Raw genomic sequence first — 27,944 nt, forward strand, 5'->3', positions numbered from 1 at the left:
GGAAGAAGTACAGTCAATGTTTCAGGCTGAGACCAAGGGTCTGAAACGTCGACTGTACCTCTTCCTAGAGATGCTGCCTGGCCTGCTGCGTTCACCAGCAACTTTGATGTGTGTTGCTTGAATTTCCAGCATCTGCAGAATTCCTGTTGCTGTTTACCCCAAATCAGATTATGTCTCTCCAAATGCTCATAAATCCTGCCTTTCACGATCTTCTCCAACAGCTTGCCCACTACTGAAGTAAGACTCACTGGTCTATAATTTCCTGAGTTATCTCTACTCCCTTTCTTGAACAAGGGAATAATATTTGCATCACTCCAATCCTCTGGTACGTCTCCTGTCCTATTGATGATGCAAAGATCATTATCAGAGGCTCAGCAATCTCCTCCCTCACTTCCCCCAGTTACGGAGAATTATGTGCTGGATGCGGAGGCTGATGGGGTGGTAGGTGATGACAAGAGGAACCCTGTCCCTGGTGGGGTGGCAGGAGGGTGGGCTGAGTGTAGATGTGCAGGAAATGGAAGAAATGTGCTTGAGGGCTGCGTTGATCATAGAGGAAGGGAAGTCCCTTTCTTTGAAGAACATATAGAACATAGAATAGTACAGCACAGTACAGGCCCTTCGGCCCACATTGTTGTGCCAACCCTCAAACCCTGCCTCCCATATAATCCCCCACCTTAAATTCCTCCATATACCTGTCTAGTAGTCTCTTAAATTTCACTAGTGTATCTGCCTCCACCACTGACTCAGGCAGTGCATTCCATGCACCAACCACACTCTGAGTAAAAAACCTTCCTCTGATATCCCCATTGAACTTCCCACCCCTTACCTTAAAGCCATGTCCTCTTGTATTGAGCAGTGGTGCCCTGGGGGAGAGGCGCTGGCTATCCACTCTATCTATTCCTCTTAATATTTTGTATATCTTTATCATGTTTCCACTCATCCTCTTTCTCTCCAAAGAGTAAAGCCCCAGCTCCCTTAATCTCTGATCATAATCCATACTGTCTAAACCAGGCAGCATCCTGGTAAATCTCCTCTGTACCCTTTCCAATGCTTCCACATCCTTCTTATAGTGAGGCGACCAGAACTGGACACGGTTCTCCAAGTGTGGCCTAACCAGAGTTTTATAGAGCTGCATCATTACCTCACGACTCTTAAACTCTATCCCTCGACTTATGAAAGCTAACACCCAATAAGCTTTCTTAACTTCCCTATCTACCTGTGAGGCAACTTCCAGGTATCTGTGGACATGTACCCCTGATCCCTCTGCTCCTCCACACTACCAAGTATCCTGCCATTTACTTTGTACTCTGCCTTGGAGTTTGTCTTTCCAAAGTGTACCACCTCACACTTCTCCGGGTTGAACTCCATCTGCCACTTCTCAGCCCACTTCTGCAACCTATCAATGTCTCTCTGCAATCTTCGACAATCCTCTACACTATCTACAATACCACTAACCTTTGTGTTGTCTGCAAACTTGCCAACCCCCCCCCTTCTACCCCCACATCCACGTCGTTAATAAAAATTATGAAGAGTAGAGGTCCCAGAACAGATCCTTGTGGGACACCACTAGTCACAATCCTCCAATCTGAATGTATTCCCTCCACCACAACCCTCTGCCTTTTGCAGGCAAGCCAATTCTGAATCCACCTGGCCAAACTTCCCTAGATCCCATGCCTTCTGACTTTCTGAATAAGCCTACCATATGGAACCTTGTCAAAGGCCTTACTAAAATCCATATAGGTCACATCCACTGCACTACCCTCATCTATATGCCTGGTCACCTCCTCAAAGAACACTATCAGGCTTGTTAGACATGATCTGCCCTTCACAAAGCCATGCTGACTGTCCCTGATCAGACCATGATTCTCTAAATGCTTATAGATCCTATCTCCAAGAATCTTTTCCAACAGCTTTCCCACCACAGACTTAAGGCTCACTGGTCTATAATTACCCGGACTAGCCCTACTTCCTTTTTTGAACAAGGAGAGAACATTCGCCTCCCTCCAACCCTCCGGTACCATTCCCGTCGACAACGAGGACATAAAGATCCTAGCCAGAGGCTCAGCAATTTCTTTCCTTGCCTCATGGAGCAGCCTGGGGAATATTCCGTCAGGCCCCGTGGACTTATCCATCCTAATGTATTTTAATAAGTCCAACACCTCCTCTCCCTTAATATCAACATGCTCCAGAACATCAACTTCACTCATATTGTCCTCACCATCACCAAGTTCCCTCTCATTGGTGAATACCGAAGAGAAGTATTCGTTGAGGACCTCGCTCACTTCCACAGCCTCCAGGCACATCTTCCCACCTTTATTTCTAATCAGTCCTGCCTTCACTCCTGTTATCCTTTTGTTCTTCGCATAATTGAAGAATGCCTTGGGGTTTTCCTTTACCCTACTCGCCAAGGCCTTCTCATGCCCCCTTCTTGCTCTTCTCAGCCCCTTCTTAAGCTCCTTCCTTGCTTCCCTATATTCCTCAATAGACCCATCTGATCCCTGCTTCCAAAACCTCATGTATGCTGCCTTCTTCCACCTGACTAGATTTTCCACCTCACTTGTCACCCATGGCTCCTTCACCCTACCATTCTTTATCTTCCTCACCGGGACAAATTTATCCCTAACATCCTGCAAGGGATCTCTAAACATCGACCACGTGTCCATGGTACATTGCCCTGCAAAAACATCCCAATTCACACCCACAGGTTCTAGCCTTATAGCCTCATAATTTGCCCTTCCCCAATTAAAAATTTTCCTGTCCTCTCTGATTCTATCCTTTTCCATGATAATGCTGAAGGCCAGAGAGTGGTGGTCACTGTTCCCCAGATGCTCACACTGAGAGATCTGTGACCTGACCTGGTTCATTAACTAATACTAGATCTAGTATGGCATTCCCCCTAGTCAGCCTGTCAACATACTGTGACAGGAATCCGTCCTGGACACACTTAACAAACTCTGCCCCATCCAAACCCTTGGAACTAATCAGGTGCCAATCAATATTAGGGAAGTTAAAGTCACCCATGATCAGGATGATAAAGTCACCTATAAGAAGGAGGACATCAATTTCGTTCTGGAATGAAAAACCTCATCCTGAGAGCGGATGCGGCAAAGAAGAAGGAATTGAGAGAAGGGGATGGCATTTTTACAAGTAACACGGTGGGAAGAATGATAGTCCGGGGAGGTGTGAGAGAAGTGGGTTTGTAATAAATGTCAGTGGATAAGCTGTCTCCAGAGATGGAGACAGAGAGTTTGAGAAGGGGGAAGGAAGTGTTGGAAATAGACCAGGTAAATTTGAGGCTAGGGTGGAAGTTGTAGATGAAGTTGACTAGCTAGGCATGGGTACAGGATGCAGCACTAATACAGTCGTCGATGTAGTGCAGGAAAGGTGGGGGAGTGACACCAGTATAGGCTTGGAACATAGACTGTTCCATCTAACTGACAAAAAGGCAGGCATAGCTGAGACCCATGCGAGTACCCATGGGTACATCTTTAGTTTGAAGGAAGTGGGAGGAGCCAAAGGAGAAATTATTGAGAGTGACGACAAGTTCTGCTAGACGGAGGAGAGTGGTGATGGAGGGGAACTGGTTGGGTTTGGCGTTCAGAAAGAAATGGAAATCTTTGAGGCCTTCCTGTTGGGAGATAGAGGTGTTTACGGACTGGACATCCTTGGTGAAAATAAGATGCTTGGAACCAGAGAACTTGAAATCAGAGAAATTTAAATTGCATTTTAAAGTTCTCATTGATTGTGCCTGGTTATCAACCTGAAATGTTAATTGCTTTTTACTCTGAAAGTGATGTCTGGGTCATTGAAGAGTTCCTGATTATTTTACATTTTAAATGTCCAGCATCTGCAGCTATTTTTTTTATTTAAAGTTATTTTCATTTCGTCCATGTTATATCTGTTTTCTTAGCTGATTTCCATGACCCAAAATATGGATTTTACCTAGTGCATCTGATTTTAATTATGCTTATATTGGTGACTAACTCTATAAACTGTTTCACAAAGTTCTGCCAATCTACCTGACTTTTGTTTTTTTGTTTCTTGCCTCTCTCCTTTGTTCCTTCACAACATCATTTAGAATGTTTTGCTTTGACTAGACTAGCAATCAAGAATCTATCAACCTCTGCCTTAAATATACATAACGAATTGGCTTCCACAGCTGCCTGTGGCAATGAATTCCACAGTTTCACCACTCTCTGGCTAAAGAAATTCCTCCTCCTCTCCGTTCTAAAAGGATACCCCTCTATTCTGAGGCTGTGACCTCTGGTCTTCAACTCTCCCACCATAGGAAACATCTTCTCCACATCCACTCTATCAAGGTTTTCTCCATTTGATAAGTTTCTATTAGCTCACCCCTCATTCTTCTGAATTTTAGTTAATATTAGATTAGATTCAACTTTATTGTCATTGTGCCGAGTACAGATACAAAGCCAATGGAATGCAGTTAGCATCTAACCAAAAGTGCAAAGAATAGTGTTATTTACAAAATAACTGCGAATAAAAAGTAAGTGCTACAGCACACAAATATAAAAGTACTGAGACAGTCCAATATGGGTGCAATACTGCTTAGTGCTGTGACGTGATGTTCAGCAGTGTTACAGCCTCAGGGAAGAAGCTCTTCCTGTGCCTGCTGGTGTGGGACCGGAGGCTCCTGTAGTGCCTACCGGATGGGAGGAGAGTAAAAAGTCCATGGTTAGGGTGAGATGCATCCTTGATAATGCTTTTCATCCTGCCTAGGCAGCATTTATGGTAGATGTTCTCAATGGTGGGCAATATGGGCCTAGAGCCATCAAACACTTTTTATTTGACAAACCATTCAATCCTGGAATAATTTTTGTGAACTTCCATTGAGCCCTCTCCAGTTTCAGTTCATCCTTTCTAAGACAAGGGGCCCAAAACTGCTCATAATACTCTTAAGTGAGGCCTCACCAGTGGTTTATAAAGTCTTCCTCATCATAGACTCAGCCTGCAAATTAATCGTGACTGTACACTTCCTGACACTATATTCCACCTGCCATTTCTTTGCCCATTCTCCTAATCTATCCAAGTCCTTCCATAGTCCCTCTACTTCCTCAATACTACCAGCTCCTCCACCTATCTTTATATCATCTGCAAACTTTGCAACAAAGCCATTAATTCCATCAACCAAATCATTGACAGATAATGTACAAAGGGTCAGTCCCAACGCAGACCCCTGTGGAACACCACTAGCCACAGGCAGCCAATCAGAAAAGGCTCCCTTTATTCCTACTCTTTGCCTTCTGCCAATCATCCACTGCTTTATCCATGCTAGAATCTTTCCTGTAAGCATACTCGTGTGTCACCTTGTCAAAGGCCTTCTGAAAATCCAAGTACACAACATCAATAAATTCTCCATTGTCTATTCTGCTTGCTATTTCTTCAAAGAATTCTAACAGATTTGTCAGGCAAGATTTTCCCTTGAGGAAACCATGCTGACTGCAGCCTATTTTATCATGTATGTCAAAGTACTCTGAGACCTCATCCCTTATAAACAGTTCCAACAATGGGGTCTTTTGGGAGAATCTTGAATGGGTACATGGAGCCTAGAAAAATAGAGGGGTATGTGGTATGGTAAATCTAGGTAGTTTCTCAAGTAGGTTACGTGGTTGGTACAACATTGTGGGCCGAAGGTCCTGTAATGTGCTGTAGATTTCTATGTTCTATCTTCCCAACCATTGAGGCCAGACTCATTGGCCTATAGTTTCTTTTCTTCTGCCTCTGCCCCTTTTGAAGAGTGGAGTGACATTCGCAACTTTCCAGTCTTCCGGAACCATTCCGGAATCTTGTGATTCTTGAAAGATCATTACTAATGCCTCCACGATCTCTTCAGCCACCTCTTTCAGGACCCTGGGGAGTACATCATCTGGTCTAGGTGGCTTATCTACCTTCAGACCTTTCATTTCCCAAGAACCTTCCCTCTAGTAATGGTAACTTCACACACCTCATGACTGCTGAAACCTAAAACTTCCACCAGACTGCTAGTGTCTTCCACAGTGAAGACTGATGCAAAATACTTATTCTGTTCATCTGCCATTTTCATGTCCCCCATTATTATCTCTCCAACCTCATTTTCCAGCAGTCTGATATCCACTTTTGCCTCTTTTTTTTTACATCTTGTATATCTGAAGCAACTTTTGGTATCCTCTTTAATATTATTGGCTGGCTTACTTTCGAATTCCATCTTTACCTTCTTAATAATACGCAGAAAATGCTGCAGGTACTCTGCAAGCCAGGCAGCATCTATGGAACAGAATAAGCAGTTGATGTTTCAGGCTGAAACCTTTCATTAGCCTACTTATATCATTGGTGCTGATATGCAGCAAAACTTCTGGCTGCTTATCCTCACCCTTGCAAATGCCATGGACCCAATCTGAGACATCCCTGACCCTGGCATCAGGGGGGCAACATACCATCCAAGTGTATCAATTGTGCCCACAGAACCTTGTCTCTGTCGCCTGACCAGAGAATCTCCTGTCAATACTGCAGTCCTCTTCACCTCTCTGCTCTTCAGAGCCACAGCAACAGACTCAATACCAGAGACCCTGTCACTGTAGCTCCCCCTGATAGGTCCTCCCCCCTCAACAGGTCGTCCCCCTCAATAGTATCTAACGTTGTATATTTATTATTAAGGGGGATGACCACAGGTGTATTCTCAATAGTATCTAAAGTTGTATATTTATTATTGAGGGGAATGACCACAGGTGTACTCTGCACTGGCTGTGCATTTCCCCCTCGTCTCCTGACAGTCACCTAGTTACCTGTCTACTGCAATCTAAGGGTGACTACCTTCCTGTAGCTGCTGTCTGTCACCTCCTCATTCACCCATATGAGTTGAAGGTAATTGAGCTGCACCTCCAGTTCCTTTATACATTCTCTCTGGAGCTGCAACTCAGTGCCCCTGGTGCAGGTATGTTTATCCAGGAGACTCGAGGTCTCCCAGACTTCCCACATCCTACATACAGTTCAAAACATTGCCCCTGGAGCCATTCTCACTAATCTACTATGCCTTAACAGACAAGGAGTGAATAAATAAGAACAGCAAGAGAAAAATTTACCAAATACTTTACCTCGCCCAAGCCTTATCTTGCCTAAGCCTGATGAGCCAAAGCCACTCTAAGAGGAATGGCCACTCCGCTTGCACCTGTGCTATTTTTATTGGCCCTTTCGAATGAATCCCTCTTGCTGATTGGTCGCCCCTTAACTCAAAGTTATTGCCGTGAAGCTCTGCCTTTAAAATCTCAATTGCCTTCCTGATTGAAAGGTAGCTCTTATTACGCACTCCGTGACTCGATTGTCCAACTCAGATAAGACTGCAGTGAAGCTCTGCTTATTAAATCTTGAACGCAAACCTGACTGAAAGGTAGCTCTTTTTACGCACTGCCTCCTGCTGACTGATCGCTCCTCAGAGAAACAGCCATGAAGTTCTGCCTTTAAAATCTTTTCATGCACTCCTTGACGTCAATTGTCCAACTTGTATTATTTAAATTAAAATTTCTCCTATCGAGTACCACATCTGACAAAGCCAAATTCACTCAACTTGAATAAGCATAACCGCCAGACACTTTGGAGTCATGCAGCGGGATTTTTCCAAATTAAATTCAAGTTTATTCTCATATACATAAGTACATGTATGCACAGGTGTAATGGAAAGCTTACTTGTAGCAGCATCACAGAGACATAGTACAAACACAGAAATGTAATACAATTTAGAGGTGATAGTAACTTGTGTTGAATTCAATGCAAGTTATGAGTTTGATCGTAGTTTTTAATTCCGTGGGGAGCGAAGTGGTTGTTTGTAGCTACTGGGCTGATGGCTAAAGGCAATTTTTTTCTAGTGTATTGCTCCATGATGTCTCGCACTGCTTCACCGCATTAGAGTCCAGAATGACAAATAATCTGGTTTGGTTCAAGGGAAAATTGTTGCCCACATTTCTATTTCATCACAATTTAATATCTCAGCCAAGAAAACTGCATCAATAATGCAGTATGTTATATTGAACACATGCCAAGATCATGCTCTATTCTTTGTTGGGTGCAAGGAGACTTGGGAGGAATTCTGTACGTCATCTAATAATGAATTTATTTTGATTGGACCTATGCTATACTAATAGTGCAGTTATGAATAATAAAGGTCTGTAATTATTTTAATACTGTATGCATTGCCTGTGGAAGATATGATCAGACTGTTTATAGAAAAGATGCTGAGTGGGAAGAGATGGGCCAGTGGATGGAAGAACCTAGCCACACTAAAGAATGCAAGTAAAATTAATCATGAAATTAATACAATAATTTCTTTGCTAAACCTTTTGTCAATTTTAGATGTTGTATTCAGTAATTAAACAAGTAAACTAAAAGATTCAGCAGCCCATCTGTACTGAGAACATGATGTAGGGGTGATATAACTTCCTTTAGCACTCCTAGATAAATATTAGTTCTTGTTCAGTGTTTCATCTTGTAGAATTCTACACTGGATGAGGATGGATAGTTCTGCATCTGACACGAATATTATTCTGTTATGTGGTTGAATAATTTGGCTTCAGGGAGCAGTGAAGAAACAAAATAGTAATAGATCTCGTGCAAGGGAAACAAACTTGTGGAAGGTAGTCTGCTGATTATATTTTTAGTCAAATGTATTGAATGGAGGTTATTGAAATCACTGCTCCTATGTAATGCTCTCGAATATTAATGCTATGATCATTCACCAAGCCTCTTATTATCTTGTTGTTTTTCCAGAACACAGGCTGAGATGGCACACACATGCAGAGGCACCATTAACCTAGCAACTGCCCACATCGACGCAGAGGATGCATGCATCATTGTGCTCTCAGATAGTGGACACACATACTATCTGAAGTCGAGCTCTGAGGTGGAGAGACAATGCTGGGTGACAGCACTTGAACTGGCCAAGTCCAAAGCTGTTCGGATGATGAGCAATCAGTCAGGTATCGTCTGTGCAGGGTGCCTAATATATATCCTAACCCGTATGATAATGTTGTCTTGGGTTCACTTCGTACAGAGCTATGTAATATCTTTGACACATTCACTGTGAGCATGGTGTTAACTGCGATTTCACATTGGTGAAAACCTGTGATGCTTGTGTTCTTCACTAAATTCCTTCACACAATACATGTACTGGATTTCAGTTACAACACTGTGTTGTAACTGGCATGGGTAATGATGGCATGGTGAGGAGTGAGATGCTCTCAACTCTAGTGATTGGAGGAATCTCTTTAGAGTGAAAGCAATTTTATAGGCCAAGATGTGTTTTATCTGTGTGCGATTCTCTTTATAAGAAATAGCTGTGAATTGGTCTATTGACCTCAGACTGGTGATAGTTCTGAAGTTTGAAATTTGGGAGTATGTGAAAATTGTTTTTTGAAGTTTTGAATTAATTAAAAAATGTAGGAATTGTGACTTGCTACTTTTCTTGAAATATGGTAAGACCTAATTTATTGTCCATTCTTAGTTTACCTGAGGACGCAGTGCTGGGCTTCTGTTTACCTTGTGAGTGATGGTGTCTCCAGAATACTGTCAAGAAGGTAGTTTTAAAGCAGTGTTAAAGCAGGACAAACTGCTGTATGCGTTTGTGAGAATAGTGTACAGTCACAAATAATGTACAGTCAAAAGTCATAGAGTATGTTATATTTGTGCTTAAACCAATTTTCTAGGAAAGCAATGATATGGATTGATAAATGGACGAACCCACAATTTGTGATGGATGGAGAGTAAGTATTTCCATGAGAAAATATCTTTCACTTCACCGTAAATGATAGCCTACAATCAGAATTCTTAATGGAGCCTTTCAGATCCAGGGAGAAGTTTTAAATCCTTTTTGAAAGATTGAACATAAATGCTTTAGTGATTCTAAATCAAAATTTCTTAACTCTGGAGTAGTCTAAGCAGATTGGGCATAGCAAATGTGATACTGCCAGGTAAGAAAGAAGTGAGAGGCAAAATGGGTAATTATGGACGAAAGGAGTATGAGAGGTGACTTGATAGTGGATACACAGAGACTGTTTCACAGGGCAGAAATGGCTAATACTGGGGGGACGGTGCCCATGGCGGTGCCATGGTACCCAGCAGTTAGTGCAATGCTATTACAGGTCAGGACGTCAGAGTTCGGAGTTCAATTCCGATGTCCTCTGTAAGGAGTCTGTACCTCCATCCTGAGGAATGTGTGGGTTTTCTCCCAGTGCTTCGGCTTCCTCCCACAGTCCAAAGATGTACAGGTTAATAGGTTAATTGGCCATTGTAAATCATTCTGTGATTAGGCTAGGGTTCAATCAGGGGTTGCTGGGCAGTGCGGTTCGAAGGACCGGAAGGGCTTATTCTGCACTGTATATCTAAATAAATAAAAAAACATAAAAATAATTTTAAGGTGATTGGAGGAATGTATAAGAGGGATGTCAGAGATAATTATTTTACACAACAAGTGGTCAGTGCATGGAATACCTTGTCAGGGGTGGTGGTAGAGACAGGTATAATAGGGACATTTAAGAAACTCTTAGAAAGGCATATGAAATAATAGAAAAATGGGAGACTGCGTATGTAGGAGAGAAGGATTAGATTGATCTTAGAGTAAGTTAAAAGGTCAGCATAACAATGTGGGCTGAAGGGCCTGTACTGTGCTGTTATGTTCTATTTTATAGACCAGATATTATTTGATAGGAAACCCTTGCATTCCTAACTGTGCCATATGGTTGGTACAAAAACTTCAAGGTATCAGGAGGTGAATCATTTATGGCAGGATACACAATTCCGACATGCTCTGTTAAAGTGTTTAAGTGGTCATTCAGTTGAGTTTCTGGTCTGTTGTAATCCCCAGTGTATTGATGGTGAGGGACTTGGTGAAGTAATGGCATACAATGTAATAGATAACTGGTCAACTTGCTTGTAAGATGTCCAAGTTTACTGAATATACAAAGCCAGAATGGAAACCAAGCTGTGAGATGGCCACAAGAATCCACAGTTAACAGACTTGTTAGCTGTATGTAGAACAGTGAATGACTAGACTGTTCAGGAAGGAGAAAGGTCATGGGAGCAAAGGATAATGGGCATTAGGTGAGCATTCTGGTGTTTCTGTGGCTGCAGACTTCTTGGTGTCAGAACCACGGGAGAAGATTCAAAAGGAGGAAGGCAAACAGCCAAAAGTCATGGTCCATACTGTACAATTTTCAAAAGTAGTTGTTTCTGGATTACTTCCTATTGCACATGCCAACGAGTATGTGTTTGTCCATCATCAACGTCGATGAGGACCTCGACACCATTATGATGGTGTCGAGACTAGCGCGTGATTTGGATTTAAGTGAGGGAGAGTTGCTCAGTGTCAGCCTCACTCTCTCTTCCCAATTCCCATCTGGATCCAGTGGCAAGACAGAGTCGAGACGGCTGGAGATGGGACTAGGTGCAGTGGATGACCAGGACGTCTTCTGTGTCATGTCGTGCTCTACACATTCCACGACGCTTGCAGAGACTGCCTTCTTGACCGTTGGACCTTCCATTGGTCTCGTCCGCTCAGTCCGCCGGAGTCTGTCTTCATATGCTAGGATAGACAACTTCCTATCTCACCGAGGTTTTGAGACCCGTCGGCTACCCTCACCTGGTTTAGCTGACTAGTTGAAGCCGTTGCTCGGGGTGTGGCCGCTGTCGCATGCAAACAGCTACGGGGAGCCACAGATGAGAGCTGAGTGCCAGGTGGGGACCAAAGGTGGACTAACCGCCTTGAAAAGGACACGACACGTTCCCCACCAGAGGTGCTACCCCTCCCTGACACCCCATACACCCTGCCAATGAGTATAGAAATAAGAGAATTACATAGCTAAATATGAGGCTAAAGAAATGGCACAGAGAAAATTGCTTTTGATTCATAGGGCATTGGAACCAGTCTGGGGTAAGATGGTTGGATTGTACTTCAGCAATTTGGGGTTCAGTGTCCTTCCAGGGAGGTTGTTGTAGGGGTAAGCTCTTTCTTTTATTAATTTAGCAAGTTGTTGGGTGCAGAAAGTTAGCATTTGCCGAGGAGAATAAGGATGCAAACATTATTGTCAGTGAAAGGTAAAAAGGGAATTTTTAGACCGGATCAGACTGAGAAACTTCAAGAGGCTCTAAGAAGTGTTTACATGCAGGCACTTTAAACCTGAGGGCTATTAACAAAAATTGGTGATTTCAAGGTTCAATTTAATGTCAGAGCAGTGTATACAATATACATCCTGAAATGCTTTTTCTTCACAACCATCCATAAAAGCAGAGAAGTGCCCCAAAGAATGAACGACAGATAAACAAAAGGACTCAAAAGCACCCCCCAGCTCCCCTCCCTCCCACGCGTAAGCAGCAGCGAGCAGCAATCCCTCCTCCCCCCACCAGCAAAAAAAATTAAGCATCCAAGCACTCAAGTGTGAGCAAAGCAAAAGCAAAGATGCAGACTTGCAGTTACCCCAAAGACTTCGCATTATACCCGGCATTCAACATACCGCAGATTCTCTCTATCCCTAATAAGGGAGAAAAAGGTGTCTCTGTTTTTTTCCCCTAGCGAGCAGGGAGATATAACAAACAACTCACTGGTTTTTGATGTTACAAGTCTGTTATGTAGCTTTTTTCAAACTCTGTGCCTGAAGATCCTGGGTCTTCAGTCCCACAGCAGATATCCCAACTCCCCTGACGACACATGGGTCCCCTGCCATGACACCAAACCTCAATCCGCTCGTCTCCAGAGCCACGAGATCTTCGGCTTCTGAATTCGAGCCGGACTGTCAGGCCAAACCCTTGTTGTGCCGAACAACGGGCAGTCCTGAAACCCCGAGAACGGGTCCCATTCCCGCAAAGAACCGAAGTCAGTGAGTAACTCCAGGTCAGGGTCTTCAAATGAACCCGGAAAGGGAAAAATAAAGATGGAAATAGAACTGTTTCCGAAGATGCAAGCAAAGGAGTGGCCATTTAGTGCCATCTTAACTGTAATTCAGCTGTAATCAGTGAGGTGAGATTGCAAAATAGTAGCATAACAGAAGTTTGGCTAGAAAAAGGAGTAGGTTTCAAATGTAAAATAAAAAAAAAACATAAAGCACTGGAAACAATAAGCAGTTCAGCAGTCTCAAGAAAAGGAGAACCACAGTTGATGTCTCAGGTCCAGGACTTTTAGTCAGAAGGATTATTCTGCCTTTTCCCACAGATGCTGACTTACTTGCCGTGTGCTTAGAACATTTTCTGTTAGTTTCACATTTTCACCATCTGTATAGTTTTTCATGGAAACATAGAAAAGTACTGCACAGAAACAGGCCATTCAGTCCATCTACTCCATGCCGAACCATGTAAGCTCCCTAGTCCCAATGACCTGCACCTGAACCCCACTCCACACCCCTGCCATCCATGTACCTATCTAAACTTCTCTTGAAGGTTGAAATCGATCTCACATGCACCACTACTGTAAGCGGTCTGGAGGAGATAGAGTTTGTCAAATGTGTTCAGGAAAGTTTCCTTAATCAGTGCGTAGAAGTCCCAACAAGAGCGTCGTCGTCGTGGCTATCCCTCCAGGTCGAGGATGATGGTCTTCATTCTGAAGAAGTGGCCCACAGAGCGAAGACGCCTGTGCGTGTATTTGTTTAATGTGTACTTGATGTTGCACTCCAAGAAGATACTTCACAAGTCAACCAACTGATTCCAATGACATGGAAGCCACGATGATTGGAGCTGATGGACTTGTTGCAGCCTTCATCGGCCTTCACAGCCATTGAGTTCGAAGTAACTTCATCCGCCTGTTCCAGCGTTGAGGTCTTGGTTGGATTGTTGTTTGTCAGGGACCTCACCCTCGACCTCACCGCCATGGGTGACCCTACCAGGAGCATAGCTCCAGACGGCATCGCTCTCGGGATCATGGAGAAGCATCAAGAGAGTATGCAATACTCCATCTGCTGTTAGTGAATGAGACAAGGCAGATGACACATGTTTTGTGTAGGGGGACACTTTGCATCTAGTGATAACAATGCCATTTAGTTTCAAAGTAAATATGCAAAAAGATAGGTCTGGTCTGTGGGTTGAGGTTCTCACTTGGAGAAAACCCAATTTTGATGGTATTAGAAATGACCTGGCAAGTGTAGACAGGCTGTTTTCTGGCAAAGGTATACTTTGGGGAAGGCATCATCCCTGAAGTAGATGGCAGAATTTGTCATCGAAATAACAGTTATAATCGATATCTGTAGCCAGCTTGAAGCCTGAGAAGAGTTTATTCGTCATGTATTGAGTGCTTTGTACATTCGTACAGCATTTTAGATTGGATGCAGTATTGCCTTTCCCTGCTTAGACCCGATTTCCCACTGTGGATGGATAGACTCTGTATAATTGTGTACTATGCTGATCAACATGCACAAAATTTTAAATTTCTAAATCACCCTCATCTGAACTGTCTTCTGTCACTTTATTCAGTTCCTTTTAATAATTTTTAAAAGATAATTTGTCTTCATTACACTTATTTAGTTCCTCATATGTTTCTAACAAAATATAATTATAAGCGCAGGACAAAGTTTACAAGATCGACCATGCATAAAATGCAATACACCTCCTACTCCAAGTTCCCCAGTTTTGCATTCTGTTCCAACTCTCATTTTAAATACTGAAGTCTGCTTTCCATAGTTTGTGAAATATATAAACTAATTACTTGAAATGCAACTTTTGAAACTCACCTTTTCCATTTCTGACGTATTGCTTGAAATAAAGGATTAGCTGTGATCCTTTCAATGGGGGAGCAACTAGATGGGCTATGTGGTGTGATTCTGTATCTCCTAATGTTTTGGAATGTTAAGCTTGAATGATGAGCAAAGCAAACCCTTGGCTTGAGCCCTTACTCCCTGTCAAATCTGGATTTCCTTTGCTTTCCCATTTTTGTGCAGTTTAGGGTGAGGGTTAGGGTTAGGATCAGATGTCGAAGATTTTTTAAGAATGGAAATATCCTATCAAAAGCATTACATAGTGATAAAGACCTGTTTTTGGATGCCACATCTGATTTATCATGTTATTTAAAGCAGTACTGGTTAGGGATTATGAAGTTCACGTTTATTGTCATTCAACCATATACATGTATACTGCCAAATGAAACAATGTTCTTCCAGTCCAGGATACCCCACACAGTAAATATAACTCACACACAACACATGAAGCAATATTACCACATATAAATTGACAAATAATAAAAAATACTCCAGAAAATTGACATAAAAAAGTAAAAAAAAAACACTACTGGTACTTCAAAAGTAATGAGACCTGGGTAGTGGAAGTGAGTTCAGTAGTCCCATAGCTTTGGGGAAGGAGCTGTTTACCATCCTAACAGTCCTTGTCCTAATGCTACAGTACCTGCTGCCTAGATGGTCTGGGGATCAAAGAGATTGTGGGACAGATGACAGGGATCCTTGACAACTGAGGGCCCTGCGTATGCAGCACACATGATAAATACGTCAAATGGGTGGAAGAGAAGCCTTGGTAATCCTCTTCAGCAGTCCTCACAATCCTTTGTAGGATCTTGATGTTCCTTATGTTGGTGGGATTATACTATACAAGTCTGAGAGTAGTGGGAATGAAATGATTCTTTTCCTTTTCCTCCCCTGCTGACTAACCTTTGCTGCACAACTATATCAATAACTTTCCAATTGAGATGATTGTGAACATGAGCTGCTTTCAATCTGTCTAATTTCCTGTAATGATTGCTATTTGACATTTTCAGTACAGTCAGTTATGTTTAATGACCAAAAATTGCACAAATGTTATGAAAATTTAGGAAGAAATACCTTAGTGGAAAAGAAATCAAGTGCTTTAGAATTCAATTTGTGTTTGTTTAAATTGGACATAATATTTTAACAGAATGATTTTTAAAAATTGGCTTGATACAATTATTCAAATAGTACCCACAAATTAATTTGACTTGTTATGATTTCTAAATGTCTCTAGGTGGGGCTGCTGTATTGTAGCATAGCTTAAATTTCAATATTCAAAAATATTTCTACTTATAGTTGTAAGCCACTAATTGAGAATGCAGCGAGAAAAAGCTGCTCCAATTTTTATCCATGGTATGGCAATTTTTGAAGAGCAAAGGCTACCATTTCTGCACAGCTTAGCATTCACTTGATGCAGATTTGAGGATAAAGTCGCTAGCCATCTAGAATCTGATTGTATGAAAACATTATAATTACAAAGAATATGCAAAAAGATGGCCCTCCACAAGTCCTGCCTGGTCTTCTTATGCAGACCTGGATCACCAGACTTAAGTGCCACAAATCTAGCTCTCAGCAGACTACGAACCTCTTGGTGCATCCATAGCTTTTGATTTGGGAATGTACAGTAAGTTTTCGTAGGCACACACTCATCCACACAGATCTTAATGAAGTTGGTGACAACTGTGGCGTACTCATCCAGACTCCTGGAACACAGTCCAGTCCACCAATTCAAAACAGTTCATGTAAGCTCTCCTGGTCCATACTTACTTGGTCCTCACCACTATTGCTGCAATCTTCAGTCTCTGCATGTACTCATGGAGTAGAAGTACAGCCAGGTGATCAAACTTACTAAAATGTGGGCGTGAGATAGCATGGTAAACACTCTTGAACTTAGATTAACAGTGGTCCACTGCTTTATTTCCTCTGCTACCGCAGGTGATTTTATGATAATACTTATTTAGTGACTTTATGAAACTGGCCTGGTCAAGAATTCGTCACAGCAGATGATCACATGGCAATGTGTAAATTGGATAAAGCATCGGATGTGCAGAGGAGATCCAAGGTGACTAAGTGGCTAAGATTGAGTATAAGCTTATTGATCTATGATGTTAGAAGGAAAGAGTGAAGAAATCGCTAACAAAAGTACTTTGTTCACAATACTCACAAGCTGAGTTGTGATAGCTACTAGGGTGTTCGCCTCAGGGAGTTTCATCCTCTTTATCACTATGCGTGCTTATCCTGTGATGGCAGATCCTATGAGATTGCAGACAGCTTTTCTAAGCATGTTTATTTTGTTAGTTTATTGAGCTGTGGTTTATTGTCACTTGAGTATTTAATTTTATTCTGAAATGCTTTTGAATCCATTCAATTATTTGTCATTAATTGTGTGTGTGTCAATATACATAAAATATACAGATTTTTATAGAAGTACATAAATTCATTATCTCAGACATCCCACCTCTCCCAGAAGTTCCGGGAGTCTCCCGCATATTAATAGTGGCTCCCTGATGCCTGCAAATTATATACAATGTCCCGGAAACCAATTTTTTTGAGAGCAAGAGAGAGAGAGCATGAGAGAGCGCGCAAGAGTGACCATGAGAGACCGCGTGAGAGAGAATGAGCACGAGAGCTAGAGAGAGAGAGCATGAGAGCTAGAGAGAGAGAGAGAGAGAGAGAGCGTGAGACAGCAAGCGACCATGAGAGAGAGAGAGCGCGCGAGAGAGAGAGAATAAGTGTGCCATGGCAGAGTGTTCCAAAAAAAAAGAAAATATAAAACGTATGTCACCTCAGACTACAGTAAAGTGTACCCCTGCCTAAAAGGGTCAAAAATAATGATAGTGTAGCTCGCTGCACTGTTTGCAACAGTGACTTTTCTATTGCCCATGGTGGGTTAAGACTGTAAAAGACATATTGAGGTGAGCTTAACAGGTGTCATTCGTTCATTAGCATAGCTAATATTATTTAAACTAGCTGGCCAGCTGCTAAGGAGCTACTCTATTGCAGACATCCCACCTCTCTGGGAAGACCCCCGCAAATTGATGGTGCTACCTCCCTGAAATGAGTTTTTGCAGGGTGGGATGTCTGTTATCTTGTCATTGCAAATCTGCATGTTACTGCATCCGCTCCACAGTATGGTGCCGTTGTGGATAACAGGAGATAATAATTGAAGAACCAAAGCAGTGAAATTCTGTATAGTTCATAAATGATGTTAAGGCTTAAATGTGTTTGAAGTAAGCCGTCTGCTTGAATCCTGGGTTTGTGTAGCTAAGAGCTAGAAGGGTGAGTGTCCACTTGTAAAATAACTTTTCATGTCTGGCCATCCTAATGCAAATAATTTGCTGATTGCATTATAATGTAATATAAGTAAAATTATCAGCCAATATGTGGACAGCAAGATCACACAAATATAATGAGATGAATACCAAGTGTTGTGGTTCATCTCGTTTTAAGCAGGACAATAAGGAACCTCCATGGTCATCAAATAATATCTTATACAGTATAGATAATAAACCATCTCTATCTTTTAATAATGAAAGATTTGTCTGCTGAATGAAGGAAACAGGCTTAAAAAACAACCTACTTTAATAGTATATTGGTATATAAGTATTTATGATGAGGAAAAACTGTAAAACTAAGATAAAAAATTGCAGTTGCTTGACTTAGGCAAAAATGTTTAATCAGAACCTTGCACAAGATACTGCTTGAACTGTTGATGAATCAGGCACATTCATCTGCATGAGGGCATTTAAGAGTTTCTTCATTATTTATTCATATATTCAAACAGAGACTCTTCATGTATTTTTATGTTGTTTTATAGCCATTAAAAAGAGCTCATGAGCTTTTAGAAATCAAAATTTAATCTTGCAATTTTTTGAGAGATTAATCGAATGGACCAAAATGAACTAAGATGATTATCAACATGAGAAATTCTGCGGATGCTGGAAATACAGAGCAACACACACAAAATGCTGGAGGAACTCAGCACATCAGGCAGCTTGAAATGAATAAACAGTCAATGTTCTGGGCTGACACCCTTCTTCAAAAGCAAGATTTGAAAACTGGTGAAGGCAGTAATAGTACTTCATTTTTTTTCATATTGATGCTTTTATGTAAAAAAAGTACCAGAATGCTTCTGAACTTTTCATGTCATCGCCATATCTTACACACCTAACAGGCTGATGAATTGAATTAAAGAGCTGCTGAAAACTAGCTGTGTATATTTTGCTGTGCAGCCAGCTTCTGGTAAAAGAATGGTCAGTCAACATATGCTTGAGGGTAAAATGAAATTGTGAGAATCCTTGTACGTAGCTGTGTTGTGTTGAGACACCAACTTATAGGTAACAACTGGTCATTCCATTAACAGAAAGCACTGAGATGTTTAGCCTATTGGAAAATTTTAAAAATAACAGCACAAAAGGATGCTAGAAGGGGCAATTGATGCCAGTATTTCATATGTGTATCTTTACTTTGTATGTGCTAATCATGATGGGTTTGCAAATTTGCTGGTTGAAATGAATGTAATTGAATGTAATGTAATTTGGCTGACACACATTTGTAGTACAAATTATTGTGATGACATGATCTGCCACAAACACAAGAAGATCATAATCAGATAAGTTTGAAACAAATAGTTAACATCTGCCATAAAGGATTTTATTAGCAGGCTTACTGATGGTCTACAGTTGAACCAAATGGGAATGTGCAGTGATCTGGAGATCCTTGGATTGATTTTCCCGTTTTACATCTTGCAGAACAAATTTTTAATTTAAGTGTCTTTCTTCAAAGTACATCTCCATTGTAATCTTTGATGAAGTGTTTTCATGTAATATTGGAACTTGTATTCTGTTACAATTCTATCTTTTGTAACAACATTATGGCATGGGTCCAGTTGATGTAACATTCCCAACGACTCTTGGGAATCCATGGCCCTGTGACTGTTCCAAGTAAAAGGGAATGTGTGGATTATTATTGAGAATGAAGACTCCTTGAGCATTGTGATTTGATTTTGAATTATTGCACTCCTGCTGGTTCCGTGGGAGTACACAAGAGGCAAGAGTAAATTATTAAACTCAAAACTATTCTTCAATTGTCTGCCCCATTTGTATTCTGTAGCACAGACTCCAAATCCCACATCGACCACATGAGTTGTCCCAGAATCAACCAAATCCGAACAAAGGTCATCCTGGATCTTGCTGCCTAAGGAGAAGTAGAAAATGAAGACTTCCCTATGTCAATGTCAGGCTTTTGCTGAAACTTTGAATCCCAGTTATTAGCCAAATGGCTGTACCAAGTCTGGAAGCCTGAAGGTACAGGTAGCAATTTCATTCAACATGCCTTTTGTGTGATAGTAACCAAGACCATTATATAGGATAATGCTATTCACTCTTCCTTATGAAGGCTTTTTTTAAAATTAAGCGCAGTCGTGAACAATAGCCAGATCAGAAACGCCGATCAAGTCAACAAGTTCCCAAAGAGAACTCTGACAGGCCAATCGGATGGTTCACTGCTGCTCAGCGATAGAACACAAAACAGACACAAGGGTCGCTAGCCCCTGTACCCCAGAAACACACCTGAGCGATGCGGCGGAGGTACGTGCTATGCATGACCTGATCTGAAAGCATCATGTTGACTCATAACAGATCATGTTCACGGTGGAACAGCTTAGTCAAGGATGGGGTGATCAGCACAGATGGACAAATTATACCTCCACTACCCCATTGTGCTATTCAGTGCTCCAGGTAAGGAAGGTAGCCTTGAATCTAACCACTCTCTCTTCCCAACTTACCTGATGAAGTGCCCTTGTAATCAGACAACAAAATTTAGTGCAAGGGCAGAGTCCTTGGGTCTGCCACAAAAGGCAGGTTTTCTGAGTGGCCATCCATTTCAATTCTACTTCCCATTTGCATTCCAAAATGTCAGACAATGGCCTTGTCTTCTGAAGCAGCAACATTTCATATTCCACCTGGGTAACTTCCTCCAACCTGACAGCATGAACATTAATTTCTCCAACTTCTGGTAACTTCTTCACCCTCCCCTTAACCTTTTGAACTTTTCTCCATTCAGGCTCCCCTCTTACCCCTTCTTTTCTCCTCATCTGTCCATTACATCCCTCTGAGCCCTCTCTTGTTCCCTTTCTTCCATGGTCCACTCTCATCTCCTGTCAGATTCTTTCTTCTTCAGCCCTTAATCTTTTCCACCTACCACTTCCCAGCTTCTCACTTCAATCTCCCCACTTCCCTCATGCAACCACCTTTCCCCTCAGCTGGCTTCAACTAGCACCTGCCAGCTTGCACTCCTACCCCTCCTCTATCTTTTCACTCTAGCTTTGCCCCCCCTTTTCCTGTTCTGATGAAGAGTTCCAGTCTGAAAATTTGCCTGCTTATTTCTCTCCATACATGCGCCTGACTTGCTAAGTTACTTCAGCATTTTGTGTGTGTTGCTCAGGATAGAGAGTTTCATTTGAACTAAATGTGCTATAAATAGACTTCTGGTTAACCAATACAACTTTAGGAGCTGGAATTATACCAGCTGTTGCCCAGTGGATAATGGACAGATTGTTTTGGGAGCCACATTATAGAATCTGGTTGACCTGAGTGAACAGACTGAAGGGGTACTGCAAGTTGCAGCTCCACGCAGTTTCTGTATAACATTCTGTTAGCTATAGCTCATGACACAGCAATGTGCTTGTCTGACTTGAATAAGAAACCCTCCAGCCTGAAATGCCGACTGTCATCTTTTCCTAGATGCTGCCTGGCCTGCTGGTTCCTCCAGCATTTTGTGTGTGTTGCTCAGATATTCAGCATCTTCAGATTTTTTCTTGTATCGAATACAAGAGTTGATATGTTATGTTGAAATTGTATAAAACGTTGTTGAGGCTTAATTTGACCTACTTGCAGAAAAGATGTAAATAAGATTGAATTAGTGAAGCCCCCTCACCGGGCTTGTATAGAAACTTAGCTCTGCTAACAGCCACTGGACTCAGCGGTGAGAAAGCCACTTTTCTTAAACAATAAACAACATGGTCAGTATGATTTGGGACCAACCAAACAGGAAAGTTGGGAGGTTTTGGTTAACGGAACCCCGATCTGAGCGAATGCTGTGTAAGTACTCCCCATGTACATTTATGTCGCCAAGAAATAACAGATCGTACACCACATACAATTATAAAGAAAGGGTATTTGCTAATTTCAGCTTAATCAACCAGTTATTAAGAGGAAAAGAAAAAAAATAAAAGGGCCCATTACAATTAAACTAGTCTAAAGCACAGCATTGGAGCTCGTATCTACCAAAAGCTGACCGTTTCTCACGGCGCCAAATTCTCGTCACCAATCACTGGTAGAGCTTCCCATCTTGGACTCCTTCAATTTGCTAAGCCCCCATTGCAATCTTATCTTTCCGTTGGATTGAATCCCATGCCATCTCTCCTGATCTTCTCCTCTCTCCATCTTCCCCCAAAAAGACCACAAACTCCACCAGTGTCCATCACAAATCTCTCTCCAACCAGCTTTCTCTAGAACCTTCTCCCAATTCCACCATCCTGAATGGCTGACACAACATTCCTAAGTTGAACATCGTAGCCCCTTATCTTTAACCGAAACTCAAACACCAGCAGTGACATTCTGCTTCTACAGAAAGCTACTAAATGAAATACCCTACAGCATTAGCAGTAAAGATCTTAACCAGAGCATTGCATCAGTAAAACCAAAGAGCTGATTATTGACTTCTGGAGGAGGAAACTGGAGGTCCGTGATCCTGTCCTCATTGGGATCTGAGTTGGAGAGTGTCCGTAACTGTACATTCCTTGGCATTTGCATTTCAGGGGATCTGTCCGAGGTGTTGTAAATGCCATTACAAAGAAGGCATGGCAGCACCTCTACTTTCTTTAAAGTTTTTGCATAGACGGCATGTCATATAAAATTTTGACAAACTTCTATAGATGCAAAGTGGAGAATATCTTGACTAGTTACATCAGGTTTTGGGATGGAAACACCAAAGTCCATGAATGGAAAAGCCTTCAAAAAGTAGTGGACACAGCCCAGTCCATCACAGGCAAAGATCTCCCCACCATGGAGCACATCTACGCAGAGCACTGCCACAGGAAAACAGCATTCATCATCAATGACCCCCCCCCCCCCCACCATCATCCAGGCCTTGTTCTCTTCTCACTGCTGCTAATGAGAAGGAGGTACAGGAGCCTGGGTCCCACACCAGCAGGTTCAGAAACAGTGATTACTCTTCAACTATTCAGGTTCCTGAAACAGCATGGATAACTTGACCCACCTCAACACTGAACTAATTCTACAACCTATACATTATTGTACTTTGATAATATATTTACTTTGAACTTAGAAAATGCTAATAGTGTTTGCAATCTTGAAGTGACATTTTACAAGGTCTTGAGGTCCCATCTGAAGTTCAGCTGTCATTATGTGTAGAAAATGCAGTTGTGGCATATTTGGAAGTTTATCTCCGTGTGCGCCCCTGGGAATAGCCTGTAGATCAGAGAGTCCTCTGTTACGCTGCTGCTGGGGATCAAGTGTGACACTAGCCCTTCCATCCTCCTCCACACCTTCTCCGTGAACCCACAGTGTGCAAAGAGGTGGGTCACTCACTGCAGTCCTCCCGTGGGCGGTGGGATGTGGAGACGATGTTCCAGGCGTACAGGAGGGCACTGTGCCGTGATTAGGCTGGGGTTGAACCAGGGGTTGCTGGGGCGGTGTGGCTCTGAAGTCCAGAAGGGTCTACTCCACACTGTCTCTTTCAATAAAAATAAATTAATAACAATATCTTTCAGTTTACTCCCTTTAATATGTTGACTGTTACTAATGTACTCAGTATATTTCATCTCTGAATATTGTTGATTGTCTTGCCATAAACTCGTAATGAAGCCCAGCTTTATTCTCAGCTCGTTTGCTTGCAGTCTACACGTGTCTGCATCACTGTACTGCACCGTGATTGGGGGTGTGACCCGAGCCCCCTCTGTCCTTCACCATTTCCCATCCTCTTTTCCCTCTCTTACCTTATCTCCTTGCCCACCCACTACTTCCCTCTGGTGCTTCTCTCCCTTTTCTTTCTTCCATGACCTTCTGTCTCTTTCACCAATTTGCTTCCCAGCTCTTTATTTCATCCCCCCCCTTCAGGTTTCACCTGTCACCTTGTGTTTCTGTCTCCCCTCCCCTACCTTTAAAATCTACTCCTCAACTTTTTCTCTTCAGTCCTGCTGAAGGGCTTCGGCCGGAAACATCAATTGTACTTTTTCTCTTAAATGCTGCCAGGCCTGCTGAGTTCCTCTAGCATTTTGTGTGTGATGCTCGGATTTCCAGCATCTACAGATTTTCTCTTACCAATGTTGTCCCAACTGAGGCACCATAATCAATTCTAATTATCAGCAAATTTATGGTTGCTATTTATACCTAAACCTTAATCATCAACATACCTTGTATTAGCATAGTCCATAGTTAGTACTGTCTTCAGCCATCTTCCAATCTGAAGAGCATTCTTTGGTCTTTTTAAGCTAATTTGCCATCCACTCTGTTACCTGCCCCACAACTCTGCATGTTGTGAGCCAGTTTCGTGTTTGTATTACGAATAGCCTTTTGAAAATCCGAATGGCTGATATAGTCTTGGAAAAATTTCAAGAAAGTAGATCGTGTAGGTGATATAGTACCTTTGTGTACTTTCTGACGCCTTTCCAAGAATATTGTCAGATCAGTTAAACATAAATCAGCCTTTTGGAATTAATGCTGGCTTTTGTTATACTTTGTGTCTTTTAGAGACATATAGTATAGAAACAGACTCTTTGATCCATCATGTCTATGTCAACCATCAACCATCCATTTATATTAACTCTACATTAATCCCTGTGTTGTGCTGTCGCGGTGAGGCGACGCAGCATCCTGGACATCACATGGATTGACCGAGTCACCAACAATGAGGTCCTGGACCGCGCCCAGATACCCAGCCTCTTCACCCTGCTCCAACAACGCCGTCTCCCCTGGCTGGGCCACGTACACCGCATGTCTGATGGGAGGATCCTGAAAGACCTGCTGTACAGGGAACTGGCCTCCGGCAAGAGAGCACAAGGGTGGCCCCATCTTTGTTTCAAAGGCGTTTGCAAGAGAGACATGAAGTCACTGAAAACGAACGTCGAGAGGTGGGAGGACATTGCAAGTGATCGCTCTCACTGGAGGCTGGAACTACACAGAGGTCTAAAAAGAGGAGAAGAGAAGCTGAGGCTTGCTGCTGAAGAAAAGTGCACTCATCAGAAAAAACAGCACCAAGACGACACTGGAGGACAGCGCCTTCAAGTGCAGTCGCTGCAGCCGAGACTGTCACTCCCGTGTGGGCCTCTACAGCCACAACAGACGCTGCTCTAACACAGACTGAAGCAAGACTTTCCAGGCGCAGATCCATGGTCTCGCGAGACTAATGGATGCCACCACCAACATTAATCCCATTTTATTCTCTCGCATTCCCACCAACCCTGAAATTCCACCATGAGGAAAATTTATAGTGGCCAGTTAACCCAACAACCTGTGTATCCTTGAGATATGTAGGGGGGAAACTGGAGCACCATATAGACAATACTGGAAGTGAGGATTAAATCTGAGCCTCTGGCACTGAGAAACAGCTGCACTACTGTGCTCTCCTGTGAGGGACAGTAGAATGCTGCACGTTCTATATTGCAGATTTTAGGATGATTATCATGTGATTTATGATTATGAGGACACGCAGTCCCCTTTTACTGTCATTTAGTAATGCACGCATTAAGAAATGATAAAATATTTTTCCAGAATGATATCATGAAAACACATGACAAACCGACTTAAGAACTAACAAAAACCACATAATTATAACATATAGTTACAACAGTGCAAAGCAATACTGTAATTTGATAAGAACAGACCGTGGCACGGTAAAAGTCTCAAAGTCTCTCGAAATCCCCATCATCTCACGCAGATGGTGAACCTCCAGCGCCACCAACTTGCCGGTGCAGCATACTGGAAGCATCCGACCGCAATCCGACTCTGAGTCCGTCCAAAAAACTCCGAGCCTCCGACCCACCTCTTCAACACCGAGCATCGAGCACCATCTCTGCCGAGTGCTTCGACCCCGGCCCCGGCAACAAGCAATAGGCAAAGCCGAGGATTTGGGGCCCTCGTCTCCGGAGATCTCAATTGCACAGTAGCAGTGGCAGCGAAGCAGGCATTTCAGAAGTTACTCTAAATGTTCTTCTGCGCTTCTCACAGCTGTCTCCATCAAATCCGGATTGTGCACGGCCCCCTAGTTAACACATATCGATATCAATTTGGAACGGCCGCGCAGGCTACGTCGCACTGTCATCTTCTCCTTTTTCCAGATTTTGCTCTACCTTTTCATATGGGATGATACGGTAGCATGGAGGTTAGCACAGTGCTTTACAGTACAGGTGACCTGGGTTCAGTTTCCACCACTGCTTGTAAGGAGTTTGTATGTTCTCCCTGTGACTGCACACATTTCCTTCGGCTGCTCAGGATCCCTCCCACAGTCCAAAGACGTACCGGCTGGTAGGTTATTTGGTCATTGTAAATTGTCCTGTGATTAGGCTCAGATTAATTCAGGAGATTGCTGGGTGGGTGGCTTGAAGGGCCTATTCCATTCTGTATCTCAATAAGTAAGTAAGCAAATAAACATAAAACTATAATATTAGCTGTGCACCATTCCTCTTCCAATAATTCCTGTAATATGACTGTTGCATATACAGTACATGAGCTTAAGTCAGTGGTCTCTCTTTCCTTTCTTCAATGCTCATGAACGTATCATTTCGATTTAGTGCAGTGTATTTACTTAAGTATGCTAGCTTGACAGTTATTTTTTTTTCCAAAACAACATTGGTAGTCCAAAAGCAATTACTGATACTAGAAATACAGGCATGGCATCTGTGGAAAGAAAAATGTAGTTCATGTTACAGACTGACAATCTTTCACCTGAACTAGGAGAATTGAGAAATTAAACAAGGTTTTAGTTGCAAAGAATAAAAAGAGCATTGAAAAGAAGGTCCGTGATAGGACAGGGACCAGGAGAGATGGTAGTGGTGGTGCTGGCTGAAAGGATAGTAAGAGCTAATGAGGAGGTATAAATAGGAAAAAAAATTAATGAATTCAGTTCTGATGAAGGGTCTTAGCTCGAAATGCCAACTGTTTATTCTCCTCCATAGATGCTGTCTGACCTGCTGTGTTCCCTCAGCATTTTGTGTGTGTTACTCAAGATATCCAGTATTTTCAGAATCTATTGTGTAAATGCAATCTGTCATTATCAGAAGGGATAAGTGTTGGAAATTTCAGATCAAGGCTGATTTAGCTCAATGTCAACTTGTTGAATTAAAAATTGAGTCTGAAAGGCTGGATGTGTTAAGTTAGAAGCATGTTTCATTATCTTATTTTGAACTAAGCTGTGAGAGTATAAGAGGTCAAAGCAGAGTGGTCAGAAAGGAAACACCAGCTGGAATCTGAGATACCTTTGCAAAACAGTAGCCAATTTGTTTCTGCTGTACAGAGGAGACCATGTTCTGAGTCTCTAGCGCTGGGCAAGAAAATCATATCTTCACCTAGAAAGTGCGTTTGTGTCCCTGGGTAATGGCAATGGAAGAGATAAAATGACAGATGGTGCATTTCCCTCAGTTGCACAGAGAGGTGCTGTGAGAAGGGAATTAAGTAGTTTTGTTCAGGCTGTCTTTTGTCTGTCACCAGTGACGTGTGCTTCATTATCTTTAGACCAAAATAAGGTGAAATAATTATAAACACTGCAATACTCGATTCTGTTTTCTCTGTGAAGTTATTGATGTGTGGAATTCACCCATGATTATTTTGAGCCTGTTTTTTAATCATAGCTACAGATTTGTGTGCATGTTTCTTCCTCCATATCATTCCAATATTTGGAGTCATTCAATTATTGCATTGTGGATCACTTGTCCTTACTCAATGCATATAAATTGTGTATTTGTCTTATTGCATTTGCTGCCAGTCTTGTTCTCCCATGTAGTCATGTTTTAGTCATTCTTTCTGCATCAGTATCAGCTCTGCAAATTGCCCCCAGTTCATCAGTTTTTAGTATGCTGTCTGTTGTTCCACCAGCAGTTTAAATTATTTTATCTCTGTTGATAGTTCTGTAACTTTGATTCTTTCTGATCTTTGGCCATCCATAATTTCATTTTTCTACCATTTACTTTGTCCTTGCTCTCTTTTCCAG

The 27,944-nt window shown here is 42.2% G+C and overlaps 1 protein-coding gene across 1 annotated transcript in view; it reads left to right on the plus strand.

The window, feature by feature from the left end:
- Positions 1–27,944, plus strand: part of osbp2b (oxysterol binding protein 2b) — a 364,368-nt gene that overhangs the window by 46,686 nt on the left and 289,738 nt on the right. Inside the window, exon 2 of the mRNA XM_072247656.1 lies at positions 8,755–8,963. Coding sequence (XP_072103757.1) covers positions 8,755–8,963 — 209 coding nt within the window. The remainder of the gene's footprint in view (positions 1–8,754; positions 8,964–27,944) is intronic.

Source organism: Mobula birostris, chromosome 31 (assembly GCF_030028105.1).
Source record: "Mobula birostris isolate sMobBir1 chromosome 31, sMobBir1.hap1, whole genome shotgun sequence".
Lineage (NCBI taxonomy): Eukaryota > Metazoa > Chordata > Chondrichthyes > Myliobatiformes > Myliobatidae > Mobula > Mobula birostris.